The 27,758-nt window shown below is 43.7% G+C and overlaps 1 protein-coding gene across 1 annotated transcript; it reads right to left on the bottom strand.

Annotated features, from left to right (window-relative positions):
- Positions 1-9,387: 9,387 nt before the first annotated feature.
- On the bottom strand, positions 9,388-22,248 carry ERMN (ermin). Its single transcript, XM_060257106.1, has 2 exons — positions 21,628-22,248; positions 9,388-10,129 (listed from the first exon to the last, which is right to left on the bottom strand). The coding sequence occupies exons 1-2, from the start codon at positions 21,869-21,871 to the stop codon at positions 9,654-9,656; spliced, it is 720 nt and encodes a 239-aa protein (XP_060113089.1). The 5' UTR covers positions 21,872-22,248; the 3' UTR covers positions 9,388-9,653.
- Positions 22,249-27,758: the final 5,510 nt, after the last annotated feature.

Below are 27,758 nucleotides of genomic sequence, written 5' to 3' on the forward strand. Positions count from 1 at the left end.
GGAGCAGCCATATGTCACGGTCACATTGTGTTACCCATCCTGCCACTTACAGCCTCGTTCTTCATTTGTCTGAACAAATTTGTCTTCAGTGTTGGTATCACAGAGGCATACAAAGCACATCTCCCATGTCCCCTCTGGGATAAGAAACATTCCAGGGTTGAGAAGCACAGAGAGCTCACGCCAACCAGCCCCCTTCTTCCTTTTTGCAAAAGTGGGGCCTCCTTTGTTTTTATAGATGGAGGGAGATCACAAACATGTTGCTGACATGAGCTCTTTTGGAGCCCAAAATTTCTTTTTAAAAAATTAAAAATGAATGCTTGGAACGCTTGGGACTCTTTAGCTTGGAGAAACGTCGACTGCGGGGTGACATATAGAGGTTTACAAGATAATGCATGGGATGGAGAAAGTAGAGAAAAGTACTTTTCTCCCTTTCTCACAATACAAGAATTCGTGGGCATTCGATGAAATTGCTGAGCAGACAGGTTAAAACGGATAAAAGGAAGTACTTCTTCACCCAAAGGGTGATTAACATGTGGAATTCACTGCCACAGGAGGTGGTGGCGGCCACAAGTATAGTCACCTTCAAGAGGGGTTTAGATAAAAATATGGAGCACAGGTCCATCAGTGGCTATTAGCCACAGTGTGTGTGTATATATAAAATTTCTGTGCATTTCTGCTTTTTTTTCTCATTTAAAAAAACCTCTGCATCCAAGCATTTGACCATCCACAAAGCCCACTATTTGCATAGTCAGCAAGACTCTGTATTTGAGTCAATACAGAACTTTGCTCACCGCGAGCCAGTATCTGCTTTGCAAGCAGAAAGTCCCAGGTTCAATCCCCGATAGCTCCAATTTAAAGGATCAGGTAGGAGATGATGTGAAAGGCTTTGGCCCTGGAGAGCTGCTGCCAGTTAGAGCAGACAGTACTAACCCTGATAGATCACAGTCTGACTCAGTACAAGGCAACTTCATGCATCCAGTCATCAGAAGTGCAACAAAAGGCAATCCCAAGGCCCTTCCCTACAAATCTGTGCATGTACTCATCTGTCAGATGGCTAGCACTTCAATTTTCACAGAAGCTGCCATCCCTTTACTATATGACCAGTGTTGTGAAAGGTCATAGCACTGACTTACTCTTAGATGATGCTATAAATAAGCTGTTTACACACAGACCTGATCCACTCTTAAGTGCCATTGAAATTAATGAGATATAAATCAATTGCAAATAACTTGTTTATATATGCAGATCCTGTTCCATCCATAGAGGGACTACCTACATGTCTGAAGAATTTGTTCTTGGCAGATAAATTTTGTTATACAGAAATGTGCAAAAACTATCATTTTAGTTATTTTAATTTCATTGGTTCATTAGGTGCCTTGATTCACTTTGTTGACTCATTTCAGCCATTTGCTTCCTTCAGTGTCCAACAGGAGAGCCAGTTGGGTGTAGTGGTTAAGTGTGCGGACTCTTATCTGGGAGAACCGGGTTTGATTCCCCACTCCTCCACTTGCACCTGCTGGAATGGCCTTGGGTCAGCCATAGCCCTGGCAGAGGTTGTCCTTGAAAGGGCAGCTGCTGGGAGAGCCCTCTCCAGCCCCACCCACCTCACAGGGTGTCTGTTGTGGGGGAGGAAGGGAAAGGAGATTGTGAGCCGCTCTGAGACTCTTTGGAGTGGAGGGCGGGATAAAAATCCAATATCATCATCTTCAATTCAGGCAGGCATTTCATTTCTGTTTTAACTCATTTTTCAAAACATTTTCCATTGATTTCAAAAAGCAAAATTCAGTTTGTTGTAACTGGGTAACAGGCCAAAAGAATAGTGTTGGTGGACTTTCCTGTTAATCTCTGACCACATCTTCTGCAAAGCTTTCACGACTTTGCTATCAAAAGAGACTTTGGTGATCTTTTTTTATCACTGGAAAAACACCAATCAGGCATGTTAGTGACTTCCTGCATCATTTACTATTATCCTGCCTTCTGTGCTCTTTGTTAAATCAATTGATCTTGGGGTGAATTAACAAGTGGCCCTGCATACATGTTGTTTCCAGAATTAAAATGTATGCATTTTATTGTACCACCTATGGGGGGGTTTTTTTTGGGGGGGGATCTGAATGGGCAAGGCATTGATGATTTTGCTGAGTGCACTTATCCTCCTGTGCATTTTAAATATGTTACTATGCAATGTAAATAACTCAGAGATTAATCTATTACTCTGTATGAATAGAATGGTGGTGCCTTAATGCCTTGGTTTTTTTTTTAAATGCATATATATATTTTCAAATTCAGCTAATGACTTTTATATATTATGATGGAGGGGTTATAGACAGTTTTATATGTCATGTTCAGATCTGTAATCTTAAAGCAGAAATTAGTATTTAAAACAAAGAAATTTTTTACAAAAATGGAGATAAAATTGTTACTCAAATTGGAATTAAATCATTCTTGCTATAATTTTCTCCGCTGCCATTTAATCCTTACATGCTTTTTGTGCAATTTTATGTAACTTTTCTTAGAATCTTTTAATGAATTCATTTTACTTCACAGTAAATGCTCAACTCCTGCTCTGTTGTTGCACTTCTACTGCAAGGGCATCGCTTTTTCTCAGAATTGAACCTGAAACATCTTGTTAGTGGAAACTAGGGGCGTTTTCGCACTTACCTTAAGCCGGAGCGACGTCCCTCTTCACCGCGCAGCGTCTGCACGGTTTTCGCACTAATTGCTCCGCAGCACCTGGAAGAGCCGCAAAGTCCCGCGGCTTTTGCGTCGCAAATGTAAACTGTTTTTTGGCGGTTTACATTTGCGACGCAAAAGCCGCGGGACTTTGCGGCTCTTCCAGGTGCTGCGGAGCAATTAGTGCAAAAACCGTGCAGACGCTGCGCGGTGAAGAGGGACGTCGCTCCGGCTTAAGGTAAGTGCGAAAACGCTCTAGGTTCCCCCCCCCCGCCCATATATCTACTTCATGATGTATCTTTTTCTGTTGTTATTTGGCGCTGTTGTCTGGAATATGGTTTCAGGAGTATCATGAACATTTTCAGGTCAATAGAGGGATTTTGCGTGGGGCAAAAATTTTCATCGATTCCCTCTTGTTTATGAGTTTTGGGTGCTGGTTCATACCTCCAAGCCTTCCTGGATGAAGCAAATTGAGATCCCTTCCAGTCCGTTTTCAGGCCTGGGTATGGAACTAAAACAGCCTGAGCCTGTTCTATGGGAAGGGCAGGCTATCAAATCAAATAAATAAATTGGTCACCCTGTGGATGACTTGCACTAGGAGACAGACAGAGGAGTGTGACTCTTATCAGTTCTGCTGGAGTTCTCAGCAACTTTCAATACCATCAGTCATGGTATCCTTCTGGACTGCCTATCTGGACTGGGACTGGGAAGCTGTGCTTTTGGCCCTACCTGGAGGGTAGGTTTCAGAAGGTGGTGCCAGGGAAATGCTATTCAGCTCCTTGGCCTTTGAAATCCCATAAGGTTCCGTCTTGTCCCCTGTGCTTTTTAACATCTACAGGAAAGCATAGAGTAAGATCATCTAGAGATTTGAGCTGGATTGTCACTAATATGCAGATGACTCTCAGCTCTAACTCAGACTTCCAGCTGATCCCAGGGAGGCCGTAGAAACCTTGAACCAGTGCCTAGAGGCAGTTTTGGAGTGGATGCATGCTAATAAACTAAAGTTTAATCCTGACAAAATGGAAGTGCTCCTGGTGGATGGAAGGTGTGACCTGGGATTTAAGGTGTCAACCATTATGGATGGTATTGCTCTCAACCTTGAAGAACCAAGCCCATAATCTGGGGGTGCTCTTGGAGCCAGGCCTACTGCTGGGTAAGCAGGTGGCAGTTGTGACCAAGAGTGCCTTTTACCAACTTCAACTGGTTATCCAGCTTCAGCCTTTCCTGGACAGAAAAGAACTGGCCACTGAAATTCATCCTCTGGTTACACTGAGATTAGATTACTGCGATGCACTCTGTATCGAATGTTTGCAAAGTTCAGTTGGTACAGAACACTGAAACCATGACGTTGATTGAACTGGGTCATAGGAACCATATCGCCCCAGTTGATCCATTTACACTGGCATCCAGTTCATTCCTGGGCAAAATTCAAGGTGCTGGTCTTGACCTTGAAAGCCCTATATGGTTTGGGACCAACCTACTTGAAGGACCACCTAATCCCTTATGAACCTGCTTGACCATTATAGTCAATCTCAGAGACCCTGCTTCAGGTGCCCTCTCCTTCTGAGATTAGACAAGCAGCAACATGGGAGAGGGCCTTCTCAGTCATGGCACCAAATCTCTGGAACTCTGTCCCGAGGAAGATTTATCTATCCCCTTCTGTTATCTGTTGTAGTGGATGAAGAATTTCTTGTTTCATTTGGCATCCCTCAATGATTCCTCCTTCCTAATCAATGTTTTATTTTTTGTATGCATTTCACCTGTTTCGTATGTATTTTAGCTCTGTTTTTTAAACTCTTTAATAGATGTTTTAATGAGATATGTTTGGGAGGGGCTTTTTATAATGTATATTTTAGATAGTTAGCTGCTTTGGCAGCTCTTATAAGGGCAGAAAGGAAGTTTATAAATCTTATAAATAAATAATTTCCATTATTTCTTTTCTAGATCTGCAACTTCCATAATATTTCTTTTTTAAAACCATGGACTTCTTCCTTACATGATCCAAGCCAATCATGGATTATGTACGCAAAATCCATGGCTGGGTACAGACGGGCAGCTCAGTGTGCATGGAAGGTGTCTCAAATTGGGCCATCCCAAAATGGAGCAGACAAATCCCATTCACATACTCCCACATGAGGCATCCGTATATTGCAGGGGTGGCCAACGGTAGCTCTCCAGATGTTTTTTGCCTACAACTCCCATCAGCCCCAGCCAGCATGGCTAATGGCTGGGGCTGATGGGAGATGTAGGCAAAAACATCTGGAGATCTACCGTTTGCCACTTCTGATATATTTCATGGGGACACTTTGGCATGTTCACACAGTTGTTGCACACCATCCCCTTAGCGCAGTTTGGGTTTCTTTTTTCCCTTACATTTGTAGTGTCCATGCACTCATGAGCTTTGTGGCAGTAATTTTTTAAAAAAAATAATATTGATGAGTGCTTAGAGAAGATTGGCAGATTCACACCACCAATCTGCAGTCAGATGCCGGGAAACACTGGAGGGGGACAGCAAAAGATTTTGCTGCCACTTCCCCTCTGGTAGCTATTTGATCTGTCTCAGAGCTGTCAGAAGATCGGGTGAGTGCAAGACTAGAACAGGCAGCAGGCTGTGCCTGTCTGACCTTGACTTTTTAATCCACCTGGGGAAGTGCCTGTGTTAGCTCAAATTGACTGTCTGAACCCAGCCCAACTGTGTCAATATACAGCCAATCAGATTTAGGTACAAGAAAATGTTATGAAGCCAAGTCAGAGTGCTGAAGGAGTGAATAGGATTTCCAGTGATGCATAGCTAATCTGGTTATCTGGCCATGTATGACACAAAGCCAAATCAGAGTGAGGGCAATCCTTCCATTTCTGTCTGCATGAACCAATATTTTCATACTAATTCACAGCAAATTGCTCAAACAAAACAGGGGCAAAGGAGTGGGGGAGAGGAGAGCGCGCAAAGGCAGAAGGAATGGGCTGCCCTCTCCCTGCAAACTGCATTTTAATATAGGCTGCCCTCTCCCCACTTTTTAATATATTTTCTAAAATGACAAGATATCATGTTAAAGCGGTACAGTGGAAAATTGTTCCTAAAGAAGTTTTAAATATTTTTTTTTCGTTCTGTTTTTAAATAAAAAATATTGAAAACTTCTTTAGGGACAATTTTCCATTGTGCCACCTTAATATGAGGATGCTCGTGTCATTTTTGAAAATATATTAAAAAGTGTGGTCCTGCAAGCAACTTGCAGAGAGAGGGCAGCCCTCTGCCTTTGCTTTCTCTCCTCTCCCACCCCTTCTTGATCAATCTTCGCCTCTTTCTTCTCCCAGGCAATGTTTTCCCATGTCCCCCCGCTGCCTTTATAGGGTTGCCAAGTCCAATTCAAGAAATATCTGGGGACTTTGGGGGGTGGAGCCAGGAGACTTTGGGGGTGGAGCGAGGAGACATTAGTGGTGGAGCCAAGATCAAGGCTGTGACAAGCATAACTGAACTCCAAAGGGAGTTCTGGCCATCACATTTAAAGGGACGGCACACCTTTTCAATGCCTTCCTTCCATAGGAAATAATGAAGGATAGGGGCACCTTCTTTTGGGGCTCATAGAATTGGACCCCCTGGTCCAATCTTTTTGAAACTTGGGGGGTATTTTGAGGAGAGGCACTAGATGCTATATTGAAAATTTGGTGCCTCTACCCCAAAAAACAGCACCCCCCAAGCCCCAGATACCTGCAGATCAATTCTCCATGATTTTCTATGGGAATAAATCTCCATAGGGAATAATAGAGTTCCCAGCAGACATTTCCCTCCCCTCCCCCCGCTTTCTGATGACCCTGAAGCAGGGGGAGGGTCTCCAAACTGGGGGATCCCCTGCCCCCACCTGGGAATTGGCAACCCTATGCCTTTAGTTTTGCCAGTTCATCTGGGAGGAGCAACAATTCCTGTGGTCTCTCACCATCTCTAGCCTTGCCAGCTTGGCAAATGGACAGCGATAACTCCCACACCACCTGACACCTCTAGCTTTACCAGCTGTGGGGGAGAGGGACTACTCTCTCTCTACACCTCCCCCCCAGCTTCCCCTCTGCAGTTTAGCTTACCGTTTCCACCAAACTATATCTGATGCCCCAAAGTTTGCTAACATAGTGATTTCTCCCCCCGCCCCCGAGTTTTTGCATTTGCTTCTTTTCAGGAAGCACAAACAACAACAAAAATTCTTCACCTGAATGATGATAGCAAAAATGATGATAGCAAACCCAGATGGAAGCAGCTTTTCCAGCTGATGTTCTGCTGCATTGTGATACCAAGAAGTATGAACATATGAAGCTGCCTTATACTGAATCAGACCTTTGGTCCATCAAAGTCAGTATTGTCTTCTCAGACTGGCAGCGGCTCTCCAGGGTCTCAAGCTGAGGTTTTTCACACCTATTTGCCTGGACCCTTTTTTGGAGATGCCAGGGATTGAACCTGGGACCTTCTGCTTCCCAAGCAGATGCTCTACCACTGAGCCACAGCCCCATTCATGGCTCTCCAGGGTCTCCAGCTGAGGTTTTTCACACCTTCTTGCCTGGACCCTTTTTTGGAGATGCCAGAGATTGAACCTGGGACCTTCTGCTTCCCAAGCAGATGCTCTACCACTGAGCCACAGCCCCATTCATGGCTCTCCAGGGTCTCCAGCTGAGGTTTTTCACACCTACTTGCCTGGACCCTTTTTTGGAGATGCCGGGGATTGAACCTGGGACCTTCTGCTTCCCAAGCAGATGCTCTACCACTGAGCCACCGTCCCTCCCCCAATAACAGTTCCGTCTGTGTTTTACCTGTCTCACTGGGAAACAGTCTTCCATTCTTAGGATTATTTCATGAGCCATGCTTTCATTTCATCTAAAACATGTAACCCCCGATAGAACTTTTAGCAGCATTTGTTTCTCCCCAGTTATGCAGACTTGCAGGCAATCGAAGCCATCGGCTTATTTGACTCAGAATGAAATACTTTCCAACAGGAAATCTCAGAAGGTCCAGGATTTGTTTACATCTTCTGCAAGACAACCGCGGCAACAACTATCATACTATAACTTGGAAGCGAGCTCCTTTGGGCTCATACAAGCCGGAGGTCAAATAAACAACTTGCACTGGTACAATGAGGGCAGTGTTTTCTTTGTACAATAAAGAAGTGCCTTTTCTTTCCCTTTAGACAATAAAGAATTGCCTTGTATGATGGACAAACAAAACAACGCAAAAAATGCAAGCCAATAGTTGACTCTGCCAAAAACGTAACAACTCAATATTAAAGAACCCTTCAGTAGAAACGCAGTCCTGGCCCGTAGAGATCCAGCTTCAAGTCCCAGCGAGGCTGCCAGCATCCGATCAATGCCCTTGTTTGGCAGAAGGAAGTCATAGGATCAGGATAGAAGAGTCTTGCTGAGCCCCACCAGGGTTGGGAGAACTTCCACCTGTTGCCATGGCCCAAGCAGACAACCTGGACTTGGCAAGACTACCCAATTGCCACCATCACCATGGCCTGCTTGACCACTGTCCAGCTTCCAGCACTGCCAGCACCACATGGGCACTTGGCCCAGATTTAGGCTTGCAAACTTCCTGGTGAGGTCTGGAGATCTCCCAGTGTCAGAACTGATCTCCAGATTACATAAACTGCTTGCTTATTTCTTTATTTAAACGTTTAATTGGGAGGGCAGAATATAAATCTAACAAAATAAATCCCCCTGGAGAAAATGGCTGTTTTGGAAAGTGGACTGCATGGCATTATACCCTCCTGAGGTTTCTTCCCTCCCTTCATCCCAACCTCCCGGGCTCCAGCCTCAAAATTCCAGGTATTTCTAAGCCCAAAGTTGGCAACCTTACCCAGTTTCTGGCCACCCATGGCTCCCTAGGAAGCTTCTTTGCAAAAAACCAGCCTGTCCCTGCATAGGATACAATTCCCTGTATTAGGCTTCAGCTCTTGTGATTGCATTTTTTAAGCACAGGAAACTTCTACACTTGGGGTTGGACCTTATGGTGTTGGAAGAGATACTTACCTCATTTATCATCTGCCTTTCTCACTGACATTATCCAGTTCGTGGAGCAGAAGGATTCCTTCAACATATGGAAGGTACCATCCCGTAAACAGAAGGGCAGCTCTAGACTGAACTCCATGGATTGGATACAACAAATACAAAACTTGTTAGACCTTGACTGTATTGATTTAACTATCAATGAAACAGCCCATGGTTTGTATGTAAATCCAAGTAGTAAATCCCACTGTATTCAATATGGCTTACTCACAAACAAGTGTGCACAGGATCATGCTCTTAGTCACTAGGCCCTATTTTTCAGTTCCTATATTCTAAGATTAAAACTAGTCTAAACATAAACCTATGCAGTTGCTTTAGTACAACAGAACTGTACTATATGGAGAAAAAACTGATAGAGGGTGAACTGGCATGCATTTAATGATAACAAAACTCATTAAAAGATAGAACACAGCAACTGAAAAGAGTTATCGCTTTTATTATTACAATACTATCCTCTAGTCTAGTCTATTATCAGGAAATCACCATAATGCCCAAGTGTCTTGATTATTTTATATGCATTTATATGTTCACTAATTAGTCCAAGGCTATCTGTTGCCTCAATTCCAAAACAAAAAAGGAGATTGATTATTTTCTATCTGTAAAATCAGGCTACGTTAAATCTACTGCAAGTATTGGTTATTGCATAATGAAACATCAATGGTTAAATTTTGAAGTACATATTTAAATTACATGTACTGGAGACAGTGCAGCTAAAATTCGCCATTACTATATCCCACTAAAAGCAATGGGACTATTTAGTTACAACTAATTTGTACCATTGGTTTGAATGAGAATTAGTCATGACTCACTTTAGTTGAATTGGACTCAAAAAGGAAATTTTGAACTTGATATTACAAGGTGTGTGTGTGGGGGGGGGGAGAATTGTCCCAGTGGATGGAGGGAAGTCTCAGCATGCTGACCAGATTCTCTGCTTCAGTTCATGAATGCATCATGGACTCAAATTCATCGATTCTCTGTTTTGTGTTTCCTTTGCGGATCTTCCGATAGGATATCGTATTGTATCGAGAATAACTGTGCCGGGAGATATCGCTTTTTTTCATGGAGCTTGGCTGGTCATTTGGTTTCTCAACCGGAGAGTTATTCCTGGGATTGATGGGAAGAAATTCTTTGCTGTTGGTTTCCTGCCATTTTTTATGAGACTCCCCATTATTTTCATTCTGCATGACTCCTGCTGCCCCTTCAGAATCTTCTGCTGTCGCATTCTCGTTGACTTCTAGGTACGTTTCAATTTCAATTTGCTCCTTGTGTTCATGCAGCTGTGCTTCTCCCTGGTCCTCCTTGATCTCATTAGTGTTGTAGGCCTTTTCCTCCCCAAGCTGCTGTGCGTTCCCTTCCTCCTGTTCAGTTCCTTCATGTGCTTTGGCACTTACGGGATAGTTCTCCTCACAGAGATCTGTAACAAACAGTGTAGTGGTTAGGAGGCTGAGCGGTAAGCTACTATGTCTTGGACTAACGAGTGTCTTGGGTCACTTATATGGCCTTCGGGTAGGGTTGCCAAGTCCAATTCAAGAAATATCTGGGGACTTTGGGGGTGGAGCCAGGAGACTTTGGGGGTGGAGCCAAAATTATGTGACAAGCATAATTGAACTCCAAAGGGAGTTCTGGCCATCACATTTAAAGGGACGGCACACCTTTTCAATGCCTTCCTTCCATAGGAAATAATGAAGGATAGGGGCACCTTCTTTTGGGGCTCATAGAATTTGACCCCCTGGGCCAATCTTTTTGAAACTTGGGGGGTACTTTGGGGAGAGGCACTAGATGCTATACAGAAAATTTGGTGCCTCTACCCCAAAAAACAGCCCCCCCAGAGCCCCAGATACCCACAGATCAATTCTCCATGATTTTCTATAGGAATAAATCTCCAAAGGGAATAATAGAGTTCCCAGCAGACATTTCCCTCCCCTCCCCCCACTTTCTGATGACCCTGAAGCGGGGGGAGGGTCTCCAAACCAGGGGATCCCCTGCCCCCACCTGGGGATTGGCAACCCTACCTTCGGGAAGCTACTATCAATGACCCTCTACCATATGAAATATGGAGATAGCAATCTTGCATACGGGATTGACGACAGAATTACTGAGGTAACATAGGTGAGGTTCTAACCCAATATTAATGCTAGTATCATTATTACCATGGAATGGTAAGATTTTGTTCATGTTGTTCGATCTGGATATTTATCATTCATATAAAACAAGATACTGCCTGAAAGCTTATAATAAAAAATGTAGGCCTCAGGATAAATCCAGACATTCAGAGAAAGAATGGTGTGTGTTACGTGCGTGTGTACCATCCTTGCTGTGAATGTACGGATTTATCCTGAGGCCCACATTTTTTATTATAAACTCTTAGGCAGGTCTCTGTGTGGGTGTGGGTGGGTGTTTTCCCACACAGCCATTTCTCACCAACTGACCTTGGGCCAGTCAGTATTACTCAGTCTGACCTACTTCACATGGTTGTTACGGATGTGAAAAAGGAGAATATTATGTACACCTTCTTGAGCAAGGGCAGGATAAAAATGCATCAAATACATAAAATGATTATGCCTTGATGCCTCTGGCAGATCAAGGTATCAGATAAACTGAAAACATGTTAACTGTATCACCAGCCACAAACTACTTGGTTTGTGCCAAAACCAAACTTGAGGTAAGAAAACTGAATGGTCAGGTACTCTGTTTTGTCCATAGATTCACTTTGCCTTATGGACTTGCTGTGGGTCATGAGCCAAGAGAAAGACACAGTATACTTTTTGGTTGTTGAGAGTAAATGTTAATATCATGCCAAAATCACCAGCAGCGATACTACATTGAAAACATTTGCATGGCAAACCTTTTCCTGTACTTTGTTCAGGCTGTTGACTTCCATCCTGATTACCAGAGTCAGTCCCTATTTTCTAGTTCCAGTTCTATTAAATCATTGACCCTGTTCTATCTTTGGGGTTAGTGTGAAGTTACTAGTATTCATATTCCTCAAGGTTTCTTTCCCTAGGAAGTTCAGTCAGTAGCTGCTGCTAATGCATATGTAGATAAATGGAGGTACATGAACACTAAGGCACCATGCAATATATAATCTGCTATTTTACACTGCAGCTGCTGAAGTGTATTTTGAACTCTTTTTGTAGGGTATTATTTTTCCCTCACCTAAAAGCACATGCCTCTGTGGCTTTAGATCAGGTGTGCACAGACTACTGAAGAATAAAAGAGTGTAGCATAAATCAGGCTGAATAGAACCGTCAGCAATGAATGGTATCGGTGCACGGCAGGTGAACTTTGGCAATTATCCTTAGTATAAGAACTTGGGTGCTAAACGTACATCCTTACTTTCAACTGTGAAATATTGAAAGGTATAGAGGATGTCTGTCGTCTCTGTACAACAGCTAAATAGTATGACTTTGGCCCATCTGTAGCACTGGACCACAATAACTTTTGACATGTGGTTGAAAGGAGAGCTGAATGTAATGAATGATTTGCTAGGGCCTGACAAGCAAAATCCAGCCGCCCTGAGCCTGCCTTGACGGGGAGGGCGGGGTATAAATAAAAATTTATTATTATTATTTATACTAGAAAGAGATCTATGTCAACATGGATCATAAAACCCAATTGTTACTGTTCCATATGGTCTGCAGTTACTACCTGAAACATGCTTATACTAGAAGAGGCAGAACAGAACTACAACAGCATCATTCGTTCAGTGGTGCCAGAATCAGAACCTTTAATGGACTGTTATGTCCATCAACATGATAAGAAAAAAGTTCTGATCGGCCTCTCATTTTGTGGCTCAGTAAAAAAGGGAGTTTCATAAATTCAAATTCAGATTCAAGATTCAAATCCTTTAATGGCATAAACAGTTTCATAAATGTATGTGTTAGTGTGTTCAGAAATTATCATCTAATGCTTTACAATGTCTTACATTAAAAAATCTTCACACTGCACATTTTGAGTGAACAAACCAGGCCTTAAAAAGCACTTCACTAATTCCTGAAGAGCTCAGTTCAGACATGATGCAAAACCATGGTATAACTAAGATAGCAATGGCTAAAGTGCCTGTCTGGATACAGACCATTCCACTAATGCTGACTAATTAGGGCCATCAAATCATTTATCAACCACTGTTAGTTTTAACTAGGGGTGGAATTCTAGCGGGAGCTCCATTGCATATTAGGCCATATGCCCTGATGTAGCCAATCCTCCAAGAGCTTACAAAAAAGAGCCTTGTAAGCTCTTGGAGGATTGGTTACATGCAGGGGTGTGGCCTAATATGCAAAGGAGCTCCTGCTAGAATTCCATCCCTGGTCTTAGCTATGGTTTCTTGTAATGGATCAGTGAAGGTATCCTGGCTTGGTCTTTGGCAGCAGCTTCCTAGTTAACCAAGAGAAGAAAATGAAACCAGTATTCATCTGAACAAAAACCTGAGAGCTGACCCTGCTTTCACCAACACATTTAAGTTAACCATGGTTTTGTGTTATGTCTGAACTGGACCACTGAAAGCAGGTTCTCAGGTTAAATCTGGACTTAAACCAAGCCTAGATGTCCTGCTTCCTAACGTGCCAGTGATAATCAAGCACACAGAGGCAAGAAGGTCCTATCTCTGTTTCTTTCATCTGTCAAGCAGCAGCAAGCCATGTTTCAAGAGACAACGCTTGTGCTCCTCACCTGCACTCACAGCTCTTTTGGAAAAGGAGAAAACAGACTGAACCAACAAGAGCTGCTTCACCAAAACTCAGACAACCAGCTGCATTCTTTACAGTCATCAACTCAAACACCTCCAATGTTACACATGCAGCAGCTCTCACAGCAGCCCCAGGGAGGTGACACACAGCTCTTTACATAAGAACATAAGAGAAGCCATGTTGGATCAGGCCAATGGCCCATCCAGTCCAACACTCTGTGCCACAGAGTGGCCAAAAAATTATATAGATATAGAGATAGATAGATAGATAGATAGATAGATAGATAGATAGATAGATAGATAGATAGATAGATAGATAGATAGATAGATAGATAGATAGACAGACAGACAGACAGACAGACAGACAGACAGACAGACAGACAGACAGACAGACAGACAGATGATACAGATATATACACACACACACACGCATACACACATATATACACATTGTGGCTAATAGCCACTGATGGACCTCTGCTCCATATTTTTAAACCCCCTCTTGAAGCTGGCTATGCTTGTAGCCGCCACCACCTCCCGTGGCACTGAATTCCACATGTTAATCACCCTTTGGGTGAAGAAGTACTTCCTTTTATCCATTTTAACCTGACTGCTTAGCAATTTCATCAAATGCCCACGAGTTCTTGTATTGTGAGAAAGGGAGAAAAGTACTTCTTTCTCTACTTTCTCCATCCCATGCATAATCTTGTAAACCCCTATCATGTCACCTCACAGTCAACGTTTCTCCAAGCTAAAGAGCCCCAAGCGTTTTAACCTTTCTTCATAGAGAAAGTGTTCCAACCCTTTAATCATTCTAGTTGTCCTTTTCTGGACTTTCAAACATAGGAAGGAGTGGGGCTTTTTTGTAGACAAAGCCCAGCAGGAACTCATTTGCATATTAGGCCACACCTCTGATGTCACCATTGTTTCACACAGGGCTTTTAAAAAAGAAATGTCAAGCAGGAATTCATTTGAATATTAGGCCACACCCCCTGATGTCATTGTTTCACACAGGGCTTTTCCATAGAAAAAGCCCAGCAGGAACTCATTTGCATATTAGGGCACACCCCTTGATGCCAAGTCATCCCGAACTGCTTTCCTACTCAAAAAAATCCCTGGGAAGGAAGAGCACCTGTCCTGAGTGCTGCTGTTTGCCAAGCAAGGCAAATGCAAAATGTGGCCAAGTGTAAAATAATGCACATTGGGGCCAAGAATCCCAGCTACCAATACAAGTTGATGGGGTGTGAACTGGCAGAGACTGACCAAGAGAGAGATCTTGGGGTCATGGTAGATAACTCACTGAAAATGTCAAGACAGCGTGCGATTGCAATAAAAAAGGCCAACGCCATGCTGGGTATTATTAGGAAGGGAATTGAAAACAAATCAGCCAGTATCATAATGCCCCTGTATAAATCGATGGTGCGGTCTCATTTGGAATACTGTGTGCAATTCTGGTCACCGCACCTCAAAAAAGGATATTATAGCATTGGAAAAAGTCCAGAAAAGGGCAACTAGAATGATTAAAGCTTTGGAACACTTTCCCTATGAAGAAAGGTTAAAACTCTTGGGGCTCTTTATCTTGGAGAAACGTCGACTGCGGGATGACATGGTAGAGTTTTACAAGATTACGCACGGAATGGAGAAAGTAGAGAAAGAAGTACTTTTCTCCCTTTCTCACAATACAAGAACTCGTAGGCATTCAATGAAATTGCTGAGCAGTCAGGTTAAAACAGATAAAAGGAAGTACTTCTTCACCCAAAGGGTGATTAACATGTGGAATTCACTGCCACAGGTGGCGGCTACAAGCATAGCCAGCTTCAAGAAGGGATTGGATAAAAATATGGAGCAGAAGTCCATCAGTGGCTATTAGCCACAGTATATTATTGGAACTGTCTGGGGCAGTGATGCTCTGTATTCTTGGTGATTGGGGGGGGGGCAAAGTGGAAGGGCTTCTAGACCCACTTGTGAACCTCCTGATGGCACTTGGGTTTGTTTGGTTTTTTGGCCACTGTGTGACACAGAGTGTTAGACTGGATGGGCCATTGGCCTAATCCAACATGGCTTCTCTTATGTTCTTATGTCATGCAGCTCTGTCAAAGCTTCCGGAACACCATGCTGGTCTACAGATTTTTATTTTTTTAAGGAAGTTGTGTAATACTTTAGGGCTTACCAAAATGTCGCAAAAAAAATAAATATCCTAATAAAAAGGTTTTACAAACTCTGCATAAGGTAACCATTCTGTTAACTCAGCAGTCCTCAGACTGTGGGTCAGGATCCCCAAAGACACCATGAGTCCCTCATAATGTGTTGTGAGGCCATGAAGGAGGAGAGGAGGGATAAGGTGAACTGGAAGAGGAAGCTCAATAGCAACTTTGGGACTTGCTTCTGCATGCTGGGCAAAAATGGCCATGAAATACAGCCTACTGCTCAGTAACTAGGGTTACCAATGCCCAGGTGGGGGCAGGGGATCCCCCGGTTTGGAGGCCCTCCCCCCACTTCAGGGTCATCAGAAAGCGGGGGGGAGGGGGGAGGGAAATGTCTGCTGGGAACTCTGTTATTCCCTATGGAGATTTATTCCCATAGAAAATCATGGAGAATTGATCCACGGGTATCTGGGGCTCTGGGGGGGGCTGTTTTTGGGGGTAGAGGCACCAGATTTTGAGTATAGCATCTAGTGCCTCTACCCAAAATACCCCCCAAGTTTCAAAAAGATTGAACCAGGGGGTCCAATTCTATGAGCGCCAAAAGAAGGTGCCCCTATCCTTCATTATTTTCTATGGAATAATAATGAAGGAAGGCATTGAAAAGGTGATGGCCCTTTCAATGTGATGGCCAGAACTCCCTTTGGAGTTCAATGATGCTTGTCACAGCCCTGATCTTGGCTCCACCCCTAATGTCTCCTGGCTCCACCCCCAAAGTCCCCAGATATTTCTTGAATTGGACTTGGCAACCCTATTAGTAACATTTTATATTTATAAATACGAAACATGAACATTACAATTAGAGTTGCCAAGTCCAATTCCAGAAATATCTGGAGACTTTGGGGGTGAAGCCAGGAGACTTTAGGGGTGGAGCCAGGAGACACTGGGGTGGAGCTAGGAGCAAGGGTGTGACAAGCACAATTGAACTCCTTCCCTCCACCTTCCCCTTCTCCGATTCCACCTCAGAGGCGGAGCGGGCAACGCCGCCGCGCTGCTGCCGCCTCTTCCCTGCCCACCGCAGCCACTCCTCCGAGATGGGCCCAGGCTGGGCCCATCTCGGAGGAGCAGCCACAGAGCAGCCGAGGCGAAACCAGAGAAGGGGAGGGGAGGGTGGAGGCAGGCCAGGAGCACGGCGAGCCGTGAGTCCGGGTCCTAGAAGGACCCAGACTCGCGGCCCGCCACGCTCCTGGCCCGCCCCCCCCAACTCCACCTCAGAGGCGGAGCGGGCGATGCCGCCGCCGCCCCCTCCCCGCCCCATCCCAGCTGCTCCTCCGAGATGGGCCCAGCCTGAGCCCATCTCGGAGGAGCAGCCACGGTGAAGCGGAGAAGAGGCGGCAGCCGTGCAGTGGCGTCGCCTGCTCCGAGATGTGGCGGCTCGCCACGCTCCTTGGTGCCGTTTCCCCCCCTCCCCCCACTTCCGTTTTTTTGGGGAGCGGGGGAAGAGGCTGGAAATCCTGGGGTCCCCCGCCAGGGCGGGAGGGTTGGGAAGCCTAATTACAATATAACCTCATTTAGTGTTCACTAATGTGAGGTTCCTGCCTATGATGTGGGGTGAATGAAAAATAGTGCAGGGTTACATTGCAAGACAAACCTGAACATTTCAGCTAGGTATAGAAGTGTGTCCCACTGCTCAGGGCTGGATTAACAATTAGGCCAAGTAGGCGCTGGCCTAAGGGCCCCCATGTCTTTAGGGGTCCCGAGCTGGCATTTCCCCCCAGTTTCCCCCCTGCTTGCAGCCCTCCCAGCCTGCACACGCAGCTAGCAACTGAGCTGCTCTTTGCCCAGCTTGCCTGGTGTGGCTGCTGCTGGCATTGTCACCAAGTTTTCCTCTCTCTGCCTCTCCCCCACAATTTAGTAAAAGGGGCTTTTATAAGAAGATGCCTGCAGGCTGCAGATGGGACCATGGGCAGTGGAGCAGGTGCTCTGACTCTAATTTGCAAGGGGGCCCCCAAGATTTTGACTGCTTAGGGACCTCCATAGGGTTTAATCCAGCACTGCAACTGCTGCCTTAACATCACTTCCCAATCAAAATAAAGGTTCCCATTTTTTACACACCCTTTCCAGTCTCAGCAGATAACAGCACCACACGCTCTCAAAGGAAGACCCTGTCTTAAACACAAGTTGCCCCATTCTCCCCTGGACTGATCTTAATAAAGACTGTGAGCTGGGTACTGCTCAGGTTCCAACTTTTTTTCTCAAATGTTGCTCTAACAGGCTGTATCTGGAACTTTCACATCTACAGAGACAAGGTATAGGCTGGTTGCTTTTGTCCCCTCAGCAGTTGCTGGCCAAAAATGTGTGAATCCATCCGAAAGATTCTCAACTGCTTTCAAATACTAAATATTTCGCTATGCAGAATCTTTCTTGTGGACAAATAAAATAACCATCTCCAGTTCATTCTTCACTTCATCAGCAATATTCAGCAGCTGAATGTGTTTAACTGCATGAGTTTGGAGCCCCCGAGCCACTAAGAAGCAGCTAGAATGCACTTTGCCTAACCTACTGCCCTTGCTAAGCCTCTCATTTACCTGATAGCTACACATTTACCAACTTCAAAATCTGCCCATTGACCCCAAAGTTTTTTAAAAGTATGGTGCACTTTAATATTTAATCATTATATTATCCAGACCCATTGTGTACCTCTGCCTAGTTAGCACCTGGGTAATCGTCAGAATTCCATACAGCACAATCGCAAGCAGTGTGCAATATGTAGGCCTATGTGTTTGTGTGTTCTATATAACTTTTCAAGAGCCATACTGCATGCAGTCTTTCTTCACCCAAAGACTGAAGATGCTACATCATGTAGATGGGTGACAGACTCTCCCACTTAGCTCCTCCTCTTTGGTTTAATTGATGCTTTAACATTGCAACAAATGCTCCATTCAACTTTTCCCTGTGGTGTCTCAACTATTAATTAGGTTAAATTGGATAGGTATTAAAAAGCTGTCTTTTGTTTTGAGACAAAGTACTTGTCCCTAGGAGTTTGAGTGGTGAGACTGTCAAAATTACTTACTAAGGCTTTTTGTGTGCATGTGTGTTTGTACAATGCATTGTGACAGGAGATAACAGCATTGGTGGGGGAAAGCATTGTATGGTTTTCTCAGCACTTAAAATTTTAATTGTATGAGGAACAAAGATAACTACTGATAAATTTATTAATGGCTCCACTCCACCTTCCATTACCACCTTTCTGAATACAAAAATAGTTGTAAAATAAATATTCTATATTTTCTTACTACTAGTGGCTTTTCTGCTACCTTTTCTGGAAGAAATTAGCATAGTTATCTATTGCCAAGTGATTTTAATCACATTTAAACTGCGAAAATATAACATATTCTGTTTTCAGCCATTTTTTGAAAGTCATTCCATTTTTTAAAAAATATAATTTTGATTAATTTTAACAATATAACAAATATAACAGACTGCATATTAAAATTTAAAACAAAAGAAATGGCTTTTTAAAAGATAATCTACATTTTAACAGATATTTAAATATAAGAGTATGAGTGCAGAGTTAAAAATATGTAAAACAATAGTTTTGATTTATAATTTTACCATAAATATAATGTATTTACAATATCAGGCACTTCTAATTCAGTGTTTAGATATTCTCAGGGCTTTTTTGTAGCAGGAACTCCTTTGTATATTAGGTTACACATCCCTGATGGAGCCAATCCTTCAAGAGTTTACAGTAGGCCCTGTACTAAGAGCCCTGTAAGCTCTAGGAGGATTGGCAACATAAGAGGGGTGTGGCCTAATATGCAAAGGAGTTCCTGCTATAAAAAATGTCCCTGGATAGTCTAATATTGGATACCATACAGAAATTCACTCTGTTTAAATGGAAGGGATACTTTTCTGCTTATACATTCAGAATATGGGAGGGAAGATGAAGAAGACTAATGCATAATAGTGGTTTAACAAGATCAATCAACAAATGAATGGAAAGATGAGTAGAAGAAAAAGGACAGAACAGCAGTCCCAGCTTTTGGACCTGTGAATAGCTTTAATCTTGTAGAAGAAGAAGATATTGGATTTATATCCCGCCCTCCACTCTGAAGAGTCTCAGAGCAGCTCACAATCTCCTTAACTTCCTCCCCCACAACAGATACCCTGTGAGGTGGGTGGGGCTGGAGAGGGCTCTCACAGCAGCTGCCCTTTCAAGGACAACCTCTGCCAGAGCTATGGCTGACCCAAGGCTATTCCAGCAGATGCAAGTGGAGGAGTGGGGAATCAAACCCGGTTCTCCCAGATAAGAGTCCGCACACTTAACCACTACACCAAACTGGCTCTCTGGTCTATCACTGGTCTACTCTGGTCTATCACTGACATAGACCCCTGGGCATTTAATGTTGTGTGTAAAGTTGCTTGACTTCTTTGGAAAGGAAACTAGACTACATGGGGGCCCTCAACATGGTGCCACAGCCACCTTTCCTGGGGCCTGCCAAGTGTTTTTAGAAAATGGACAAGGCCAGTGAGGCTTTTGCCCAACAGGGCTTCTGATTGCCTATGCAGATTTCTAAAATGGTAGGAGCCATCAGTACAATGCAAGGATCTTCATTGTGTGGCTGGAGGTAAACTGTGTATATGCAAGAAAATATTTTTAAAATAATACGTTAATTTTAAAAGGCGCCTTTTAAGCAGAGCTTCTGTCTGAAATGTTGAAATATTAGGATTATACATAACCTTACTCCCTGACATCTTGTGGTTGGCTCCACTTCCCATGGCATTCATTTTGTGGTTGGCTCTGTCTCCTGTGGCAGCCATTTTCTCGTTGTTCCCAACCACCTGTGCTAGAATTCCAAAGAGGCTCACAGGCTGGAAAAGACTGGGAGCCACTGCTGTACATGCCTCCAGTTCTGTGTTCAAATTGGTCTCTACCTACTGGTCATCAAAACAATCCACTGACTAGACCTTCAGCAAGACTGTTATGTCATGTGACTTCAAACTGCACCCTCATCTAGTTCTTACTGATATTCGTAAAGAGGCTTGTCTAGCAAGGATGCAGAAGATAAACGAGCAGTTTGTCAAATAATTATTGCTTGTGCTGCAAAATCACAAGTCGAAAAGTTTTATAGAGAGAGACTCAAAGGACACTAGATTTTTTTGTAGTTCAGCTTCTAGCTTTTCTCAAAATAGTACCTTTCTGTGGATGCGTAAGACTGCAGCATTCTCTCCTTCGTAAATGCACAAATCATGCCAGAGTGTACCCATACTGGTTGTATGATCAGTGCTGGTTTAAAAACTTAGTCTCATCTCATCCCAAAACCACAGAATAGAGGAATATTGATTGTTTCCTGTGGAAAGGTTTAAGCAGGTACTTAACATCAGTTGGACTTAAGATTTCTTAGTTTTGGACAAACCCTGCTCATTTCATTTTTTTAAAAAAGAAACTATATTGTTGTTCACCTTTTGCAGATCCTTTCCCCGCTATCTTTTATTTTCTGGAAAAATTCACTATTTTATCCTGCTTTCCCTCTTACTTGATTCTTCCCAATTACAGTTGCAACTAACCTCTTAGACCACATAGCATTTTTTTAACTGCTCTATCTGGAACTATTTATAGGTCATATTTGGATCTTGATCCACAGACAATGGAAATACATTTCACTGCAGTCAACAAACGGATTTCCAAGTACGTGGCTGTAGGATGGGGAAGGGGTAGGCACACTAGAAACAGAACAAATTCAATTAAAATCAATAGAATCAAATTCCAGCCAAAGTGAAGCACCGTGAAATCTTCAGACTCTGCAGGGGAAAATCGTACAAATATAAAATGGGACTTAGAGGTGCTTAAGTCTGTCTAGATCACGTTTAGGTGCACGATAGCATCCTTTTCATTTCTATTTGTTTGAGAACATTTCAGATGTCAGTAATCTTAAATGATTTCAAAGAATTTATAATTGTACAGACATAAATAAAAGCAGAAAGCTAAAATAAACTCCAATCAGAATATTTTATGAAGCATTAAAAGCCTGGCTTTATTCCCAAACTAACTGGGAAAACAAAATGCACAAACTGGCATTTTACCTTGAGAGTCTTTTTCCTCGCTTGAAACACCACAGGCTGTGTTTTCTACTAAGTGATCAGCTCCTTCTTGGTCTGCTTGCATAAGCAGAGAGTCAGGATTAAACTCTTCATTTTCATATGGAAATATCTCAACAGAATTTGCCATTTGATCGATAATATCGATGACCTGGAGTTGTGGTTTCTCAGAGGGCACATTCCGATTATACTCTAGTACATCAGCTCTAACTTGAACGTCTTCTGTCATGTTTCCTGTAGTATCCAATCGATTGCTTGTGGAAATGTATGTCCCAGTAGCAATCCGATCACCACCGCCCAAATCAGTCCTGATTGACCATTTGCCACTCTTTCTTTAAAAGCACTGCTCTTGAACGGGCAACAACATTCCCTTCTCCTCAAAGTGTTTGCAGAGCCCAACAGAGAACAGACAAAGTCAGGATTTGTCTTGGATCTGCCACCGGTTCCCACTCCAAGAAGCTACCCAATCAGCACCTTTCTGGTCCTTTAGAGCCCTTTCCATTGCATAATAAAATGCACCACTTTCGTTTGCATAAACAAACAATCTACAAGCAACAAAGCTTTTTGTGCTGGCATGCAGAACAGGGCTTACAGCCTGTCAGCCCAACAGGCAATAAACAGAGATTGTTGTCCTCAGATCACAATGGCTCTTTGTCCATCAGCCTTGTCACAGGGATGGCGATTGTTCTAAATCTTTAATCCTCAGCAAGTGACCACCTTGAGTTACATTAGCTGTGTGTAACCAGCTTAACATTCCCAAACAGGTTAAATGTTCTGGTTAAACCTCAGAACGCTGCTGGTCAGACAAAGGGTTCCTTTAATATTTGTAAAAGAATGAAGCTGGGAGAAGAATGGTTGAACACCACAGCTGTACCACTTACTTTTAAGCATCATCTTTTCCTCAGACTGTACCCATTTCCCTCCCCAATCATTTTTATCTTGGCTTTATCCACAATGACTTATGAATGGTTTAAAAAGTTTGAAAACCACGATTTAAAAAACAGCCAGTCCACATACAGGTTGGTGTTTTGCAATGGAAACTTTTTATGGGTGTGTGTTTCTTCCCTGCTATTATGACATGACAATTTCAGCTGCCCAGATTCTTTATTTTATACAACTATTAAAAATATAGGAGTTCTGTGCATGCTTTCAATTGCACCCAGACAAACCAGAGGCTCATTACCTGTACCACAAATTTAACAAGGTCTGACTTCTAGAATAGAATTTGGCATATGTTTCGTCTGGGCTGATTTACATGCTATTACTGCCGTCCCATAGCTGCCATGAAAAAAATCAAGAACCCTTTCCTGTGCCAATGACCTTATCATTTAAGAAGTATCACTTAAGAGGCTGATTCACAACTTTGCTGTACCGTGTACTGTGGTACACTGCCTTGCCACCCTTGCCACCTTCCCTCCCACCAAAATAACTAAATACTCTTTGGTACAGGCTGACCCAGTTTCATCAGATCTTGTAAGCTAAACAGGGAGACCACCAGAGACAGACAGGGGCAAGACACCTCTGTTCATCCCTTGCCTTGAAAACCATAAGTTGGCTGCAACTTGACACCCCTTTCCACCACCATGCAAGTGGTAGACAACAACTTGAACACTGTTAAGAATACATGAAGAACCATGCTGGATCCAACCAAATGCCTATCAGTTCCATTATCTGTTCACACACTGCTAAACCAGCTGCCTCTAGGAACCCCACAGGCATGATGGCTGCAACAGCATCTTCCCACCTGTGCTCCCCAGTAACTGATATAAAGAGGCATATTGACTCTGGTGCTGGAAAGAGTAGGTATCCATTAGTAGTCTTGTTAAGCTAACTGGCCTGTAATTTCTCAGACCCTTCACCCCTTCCCCCCGGATCCTTTTTAAAAATGTCTATTACATTGGCCACTCTCCATCCTTTGGTATTTATTTATTTCTCAGATTTATATCCTGCCCTCCCCGCCAAAGCAGGTTCAGGGCGGTACAGAGTCTGATCTTAGGGACATGTTTCCTATCTTGGTTAGAAGATCAGCAATTTCACATTTGGATGGATGGATAACATCTAGTCCTGGTGATTTGTTAGTTTGTAGTATGTGCATAAGTTCCAGAACTTCGTCCCATGGCACCACTATTTGCCCCAGCTCTACATCTTCCCCTCCATTTAGAAACAAGTATGTGACTTAAAACTTCCGCAGTGAAGACAAATGAGAAGAATTAATAGGGCTTCTCAGCAATCCCCTTGTCCTTCTTTAATACTCCCTTAATTTCATAGTCATCCGATGGTCCAGTTACATAGCCAGTTTTCTGTTCTTGATGTATTTAAAGAAAATTAACAAAATAAATAAATAAATATTATTGGTCTTTTTAACTTTTATTATTAAATTAAAATTTTAAACTGCCCTCCCCTATGGAATAGGGCTTAGGGCAGTGTACATCAGTAGAAAAAAGATGGAAGTTTGAATAGAACACCTGCAACAGAAGAAACATTTTTGAAAAACTATAATCATCTGCACTTGAAATCCAGTTGGCATTGGCGTTTTATTCTCCCCAAAGCTGTTTGAAGAGAAGGCTGGAAGACAGAGAGTTTCGCACCATCCCTCACTTCTGGAAGTTTGTGGCGGGGGAGGGGGGAGACCTCCATCAGTGTCCTAATCGAATAATTCTGAATCAGCCCAGGCCCTACTGGAGCCTAGCCTCATTAACCCACCCACCCCCGGGGTGATCAGAGGGGCCCCACAACAAGGATCGGGCAGCCTCCATGGGGCCCGGACTGATTCCAAATTATTTGAATAGCAGCGGTACCTGTCCATCGTACCGGGAGTTGGGGCCCCCCGCCATACCTGAACGTCTATCTCCTGTATCGTTGCTAATGACACTGCTGGTCGCAGGGTCTAGCTCCTGCGAAAACAAAAGAATGGTCTCCGGAGGTTCGAATGTCTGATTACTCGAAGGCTTGGTCACAGCAAGTCTACGCTTCGTGTTTTGTGACACCCAATGCCACTTCTCTATGTAGTATGGCATCTAGCTCCTCTTAGAAGGGACATGTCTTACAGTCTGATCCCAATTTAGAGTTCACTGCCACTACCTTCTTGTATTCTGATCTTATTCTGCACGCCAGACATGCCTGATATCATTCCTGAGCGCTGGACCGTTAAGTGGTGGGTCACCGTTACTTTCCAGGCACCGTTACTTCCAAGGCTTGAAATAAGAAGTTCCTGCCAAGCCAGCCACACATTCTAGTGTCACGTGACGAATGCGTGGATTTGTCCATTAAAAAATCCCGATTTAGAGTTCACCGCCACTACCTTCTTGTATTCTGATCTTAACGTCTTCGTCTTGGTGTGGCATTTCTGGGCCATCCTACAGTGTCCTCGAGCGGCCATGCCCCTCGCAATTTCATCATAAATATCAATATTTCTATGTGACTGGCGTAGTGCTCTCTGCACCCTACTTTCCCCACACAAGGTAAGCAGGTTGAGGGTCTCCTCTCTTTTCCAAGAAAGACCTTGCACGCCAGACATGCCTGATGTCTTTCTTGAGCGCTGGACCGTTAAGTGGTGGGGCACCGTTACTTTCCAGGCACCGTTACTTCCAAGGCTTGAAATAAGAAGTTCCGGCCAAACCAGTCACGCATTCTAGTGTCACGTGACGAATGCGTGGATTTGTCTGTTAAAAAATGGTGCGATAAATGGAACTGCAAACAGGCTGCATCACACATGAATCGTTCAGACAGGAATGAACCCGACCCTATGCCGCACCAATCAGAAAGGCCCGGACTTTCTCCGGGGTCAAATTGCGGTGAGATCAATCCAGGGCAAGTCGGGATGACCACGAGTTGCTGCCGATTAACAGATGTGGAAGTCTGAACGTGCTCCGGAAATCTGAATGGGAGACGAGACTATGCCGCAACTAAAGGTGCGTCTGAACGGACCCATAGTTGAAATAATAAAATCCATAGTTTACACTAATACAACAATAGAAACCTATAACCGGTAAGATGGCAATAAGGCTACCAAAATATGCTACTGACTCATGGAGGGGGAGGCAGGAAACACAAGAGTGCCAGCCAGGTGGAAAGCCATCGCTGTCCTCAACCAAACAGCTGGCAGAACATCACTGCCTTACATGCCCTGCAGAACTGCATTAAGTCCCGCAGGATATGGATGCTGTTCAGTAGGGAGTTCCACCAAAAAAACCCTTGGCCCTGGTCAAGGACAACCGGGACCATCGGTAGGTTCTAATCAACCGAGCACAGTCCTCTTTGGGGATTGTATCAGGAGAAGTGGTCCCAAAGATACATGGGTTCCAAACCATTAAGGGCCTTAAAGGTTAAGACCATAAACATGGACCTGATTCAGTGCTCCACTGGAAGCCACTGCAGCTCACACAGCACAGGTTGAATATGTGCTGTATGCAGAGTCCGCATGAGGACCTGTGCTACCACATTCTAGATCAGTTGGAGAGGTCAGTCTCAAAGATAGCCCTACACAGAGTGAGTTACAGTAGTCTGATCTGGAGGTGACCATTGCAAGGATTACTGTAGCTAGGTCAGGAACGGACAGATAGGGGGCCAATTGCTTAACCTGGCATAGCTGGAGGAATGCCAGTTTGGCAACGTTTGTGATCCGGGCCTCCACTGATAAGGAGACATTCAGAATCACACCCAGGCTCTTGACAGTTGATGCTGGTGTCAAGGGCACACCATCCAGAGCTGGGAGTCAGCACCCCATACCTGAGTCCCCCCTGCCCAGCCACAGAACCTCTGCCTTAACAAGTTTCACCTCTGTTTCAACCATCCCACCTGCCTCCCAACCCTCAGATTCGCTGGGGCAGTATCTGGCCACCCACCCATCAACAGATATAAATGTTTTGCTTTGTGCGTTTAGCTATATGTTCTTCAAAATATTTTTTTTTTTTGCATCCTTAATCGTAAACTGCCATTTTCTTTGTGCAAGTTTGTGCTTATTTCTGTTTGCCTTGTTTGGATAAATCTTTCCGTTTCTGAAGGAAGCCTTTTCCTTTCAATAGTTTCCCTCATCCAGCACATAAGCCCTGCTGGTGACCTCTCGAACTACCTTTCCTGACCTGCAGTACACCTTCTAACTAAGCCTCTAGTACTGGGCACTGTGTAACTCCAAGCCTTTTGGAGAGATATGAATCACTTGACCATTCCTTTTAACTTCTTTTTTACCAGGATGCTGGTTCGGGATTCAGAAATAGTTGGAGATTTTGGAGATGGAGCTTGAGGAGAGTGGGGTTTGGGGAGGGGAGGGACTTCACTGGGGCATAATGCCAGAGTCCACTCTCCAAAGTGGCAATTCATTGGGAATGGATTTTTAGATGAGATCTGGGTAAGATAGTCATGGTTGTTGTGTAAACTGGGTTGGTCTGGATATCCAGATTTGAGGTCAAGTAGAAAATTTCTCCTCAGTCTAACGAATGATGCACTAAATTGACTAGTTTGCTTGAGTCGGATGGCTACAATTTACTGAAACAGCATTTGGCACAGTGCACGTTTTTCCTGATCCCTGCTTGTGGGTGAAATTACATTAATCTGATGAGCGCATTAACCTGCCAGTTGACACTGAAAACCTTCGTGCTAATGTACAAATGCAGAGGAAGTCCAAAAGTTCTATGAGGCTTTGCAACTAAAGACGTGTTCTGTCCCCCTGCTGAATGGGAGCACATCTGGATTCCTGTAACTGCTCTACACATGAGACTTTTGCTCTTCTCTACATACAAGATGTCTGTTTTTGCATGCAATAACTGCTCTATTTTACTCTGTATGCAAGACTTACTGCATTCTGAATTTCTGCCAGGCATGCAAGATCGTTTGTTAACTCTGCATGCAAGACTTCTTGTATTCTGTTCCATATGCAAGATTTTTTTTTTTTTTTTGCACTTTGAATTTGTTGTTCTACATGCAAGGTTTTCTGAGTTTTTGTATGTAGTCTGTGGCTTTGTGAAACAAAATGTAGCAACCTGTTATATTTTTTTTCAGTTACTGTATGTGCTTTGGCATTTTTGGGAACAAAAGACTGCAGCTCAACAAACAAAACAAATGTTTTGCAGTGAATCAATTACACTAGGCTAACACTTCCTCAGGAGATTTAGACCAGT

Source organism: Heteronotia binoei, chromosome 16 (assembly GCF_032191835.1).
Source record: "Heteronotia binoei isolate CCM8104 ecotype False Entrance Well chromosome 16, APGP_CSIRO_Hbin_v1, whole genome shotgun sequence".
Classification (NCBI taxonomy): domain Eukaryota; kingdom Metazoa; phylum Chordata; class Lepidosauria; order Squamata; family Gekkonidae; genus Heteronotia; species Heteronotia binoei.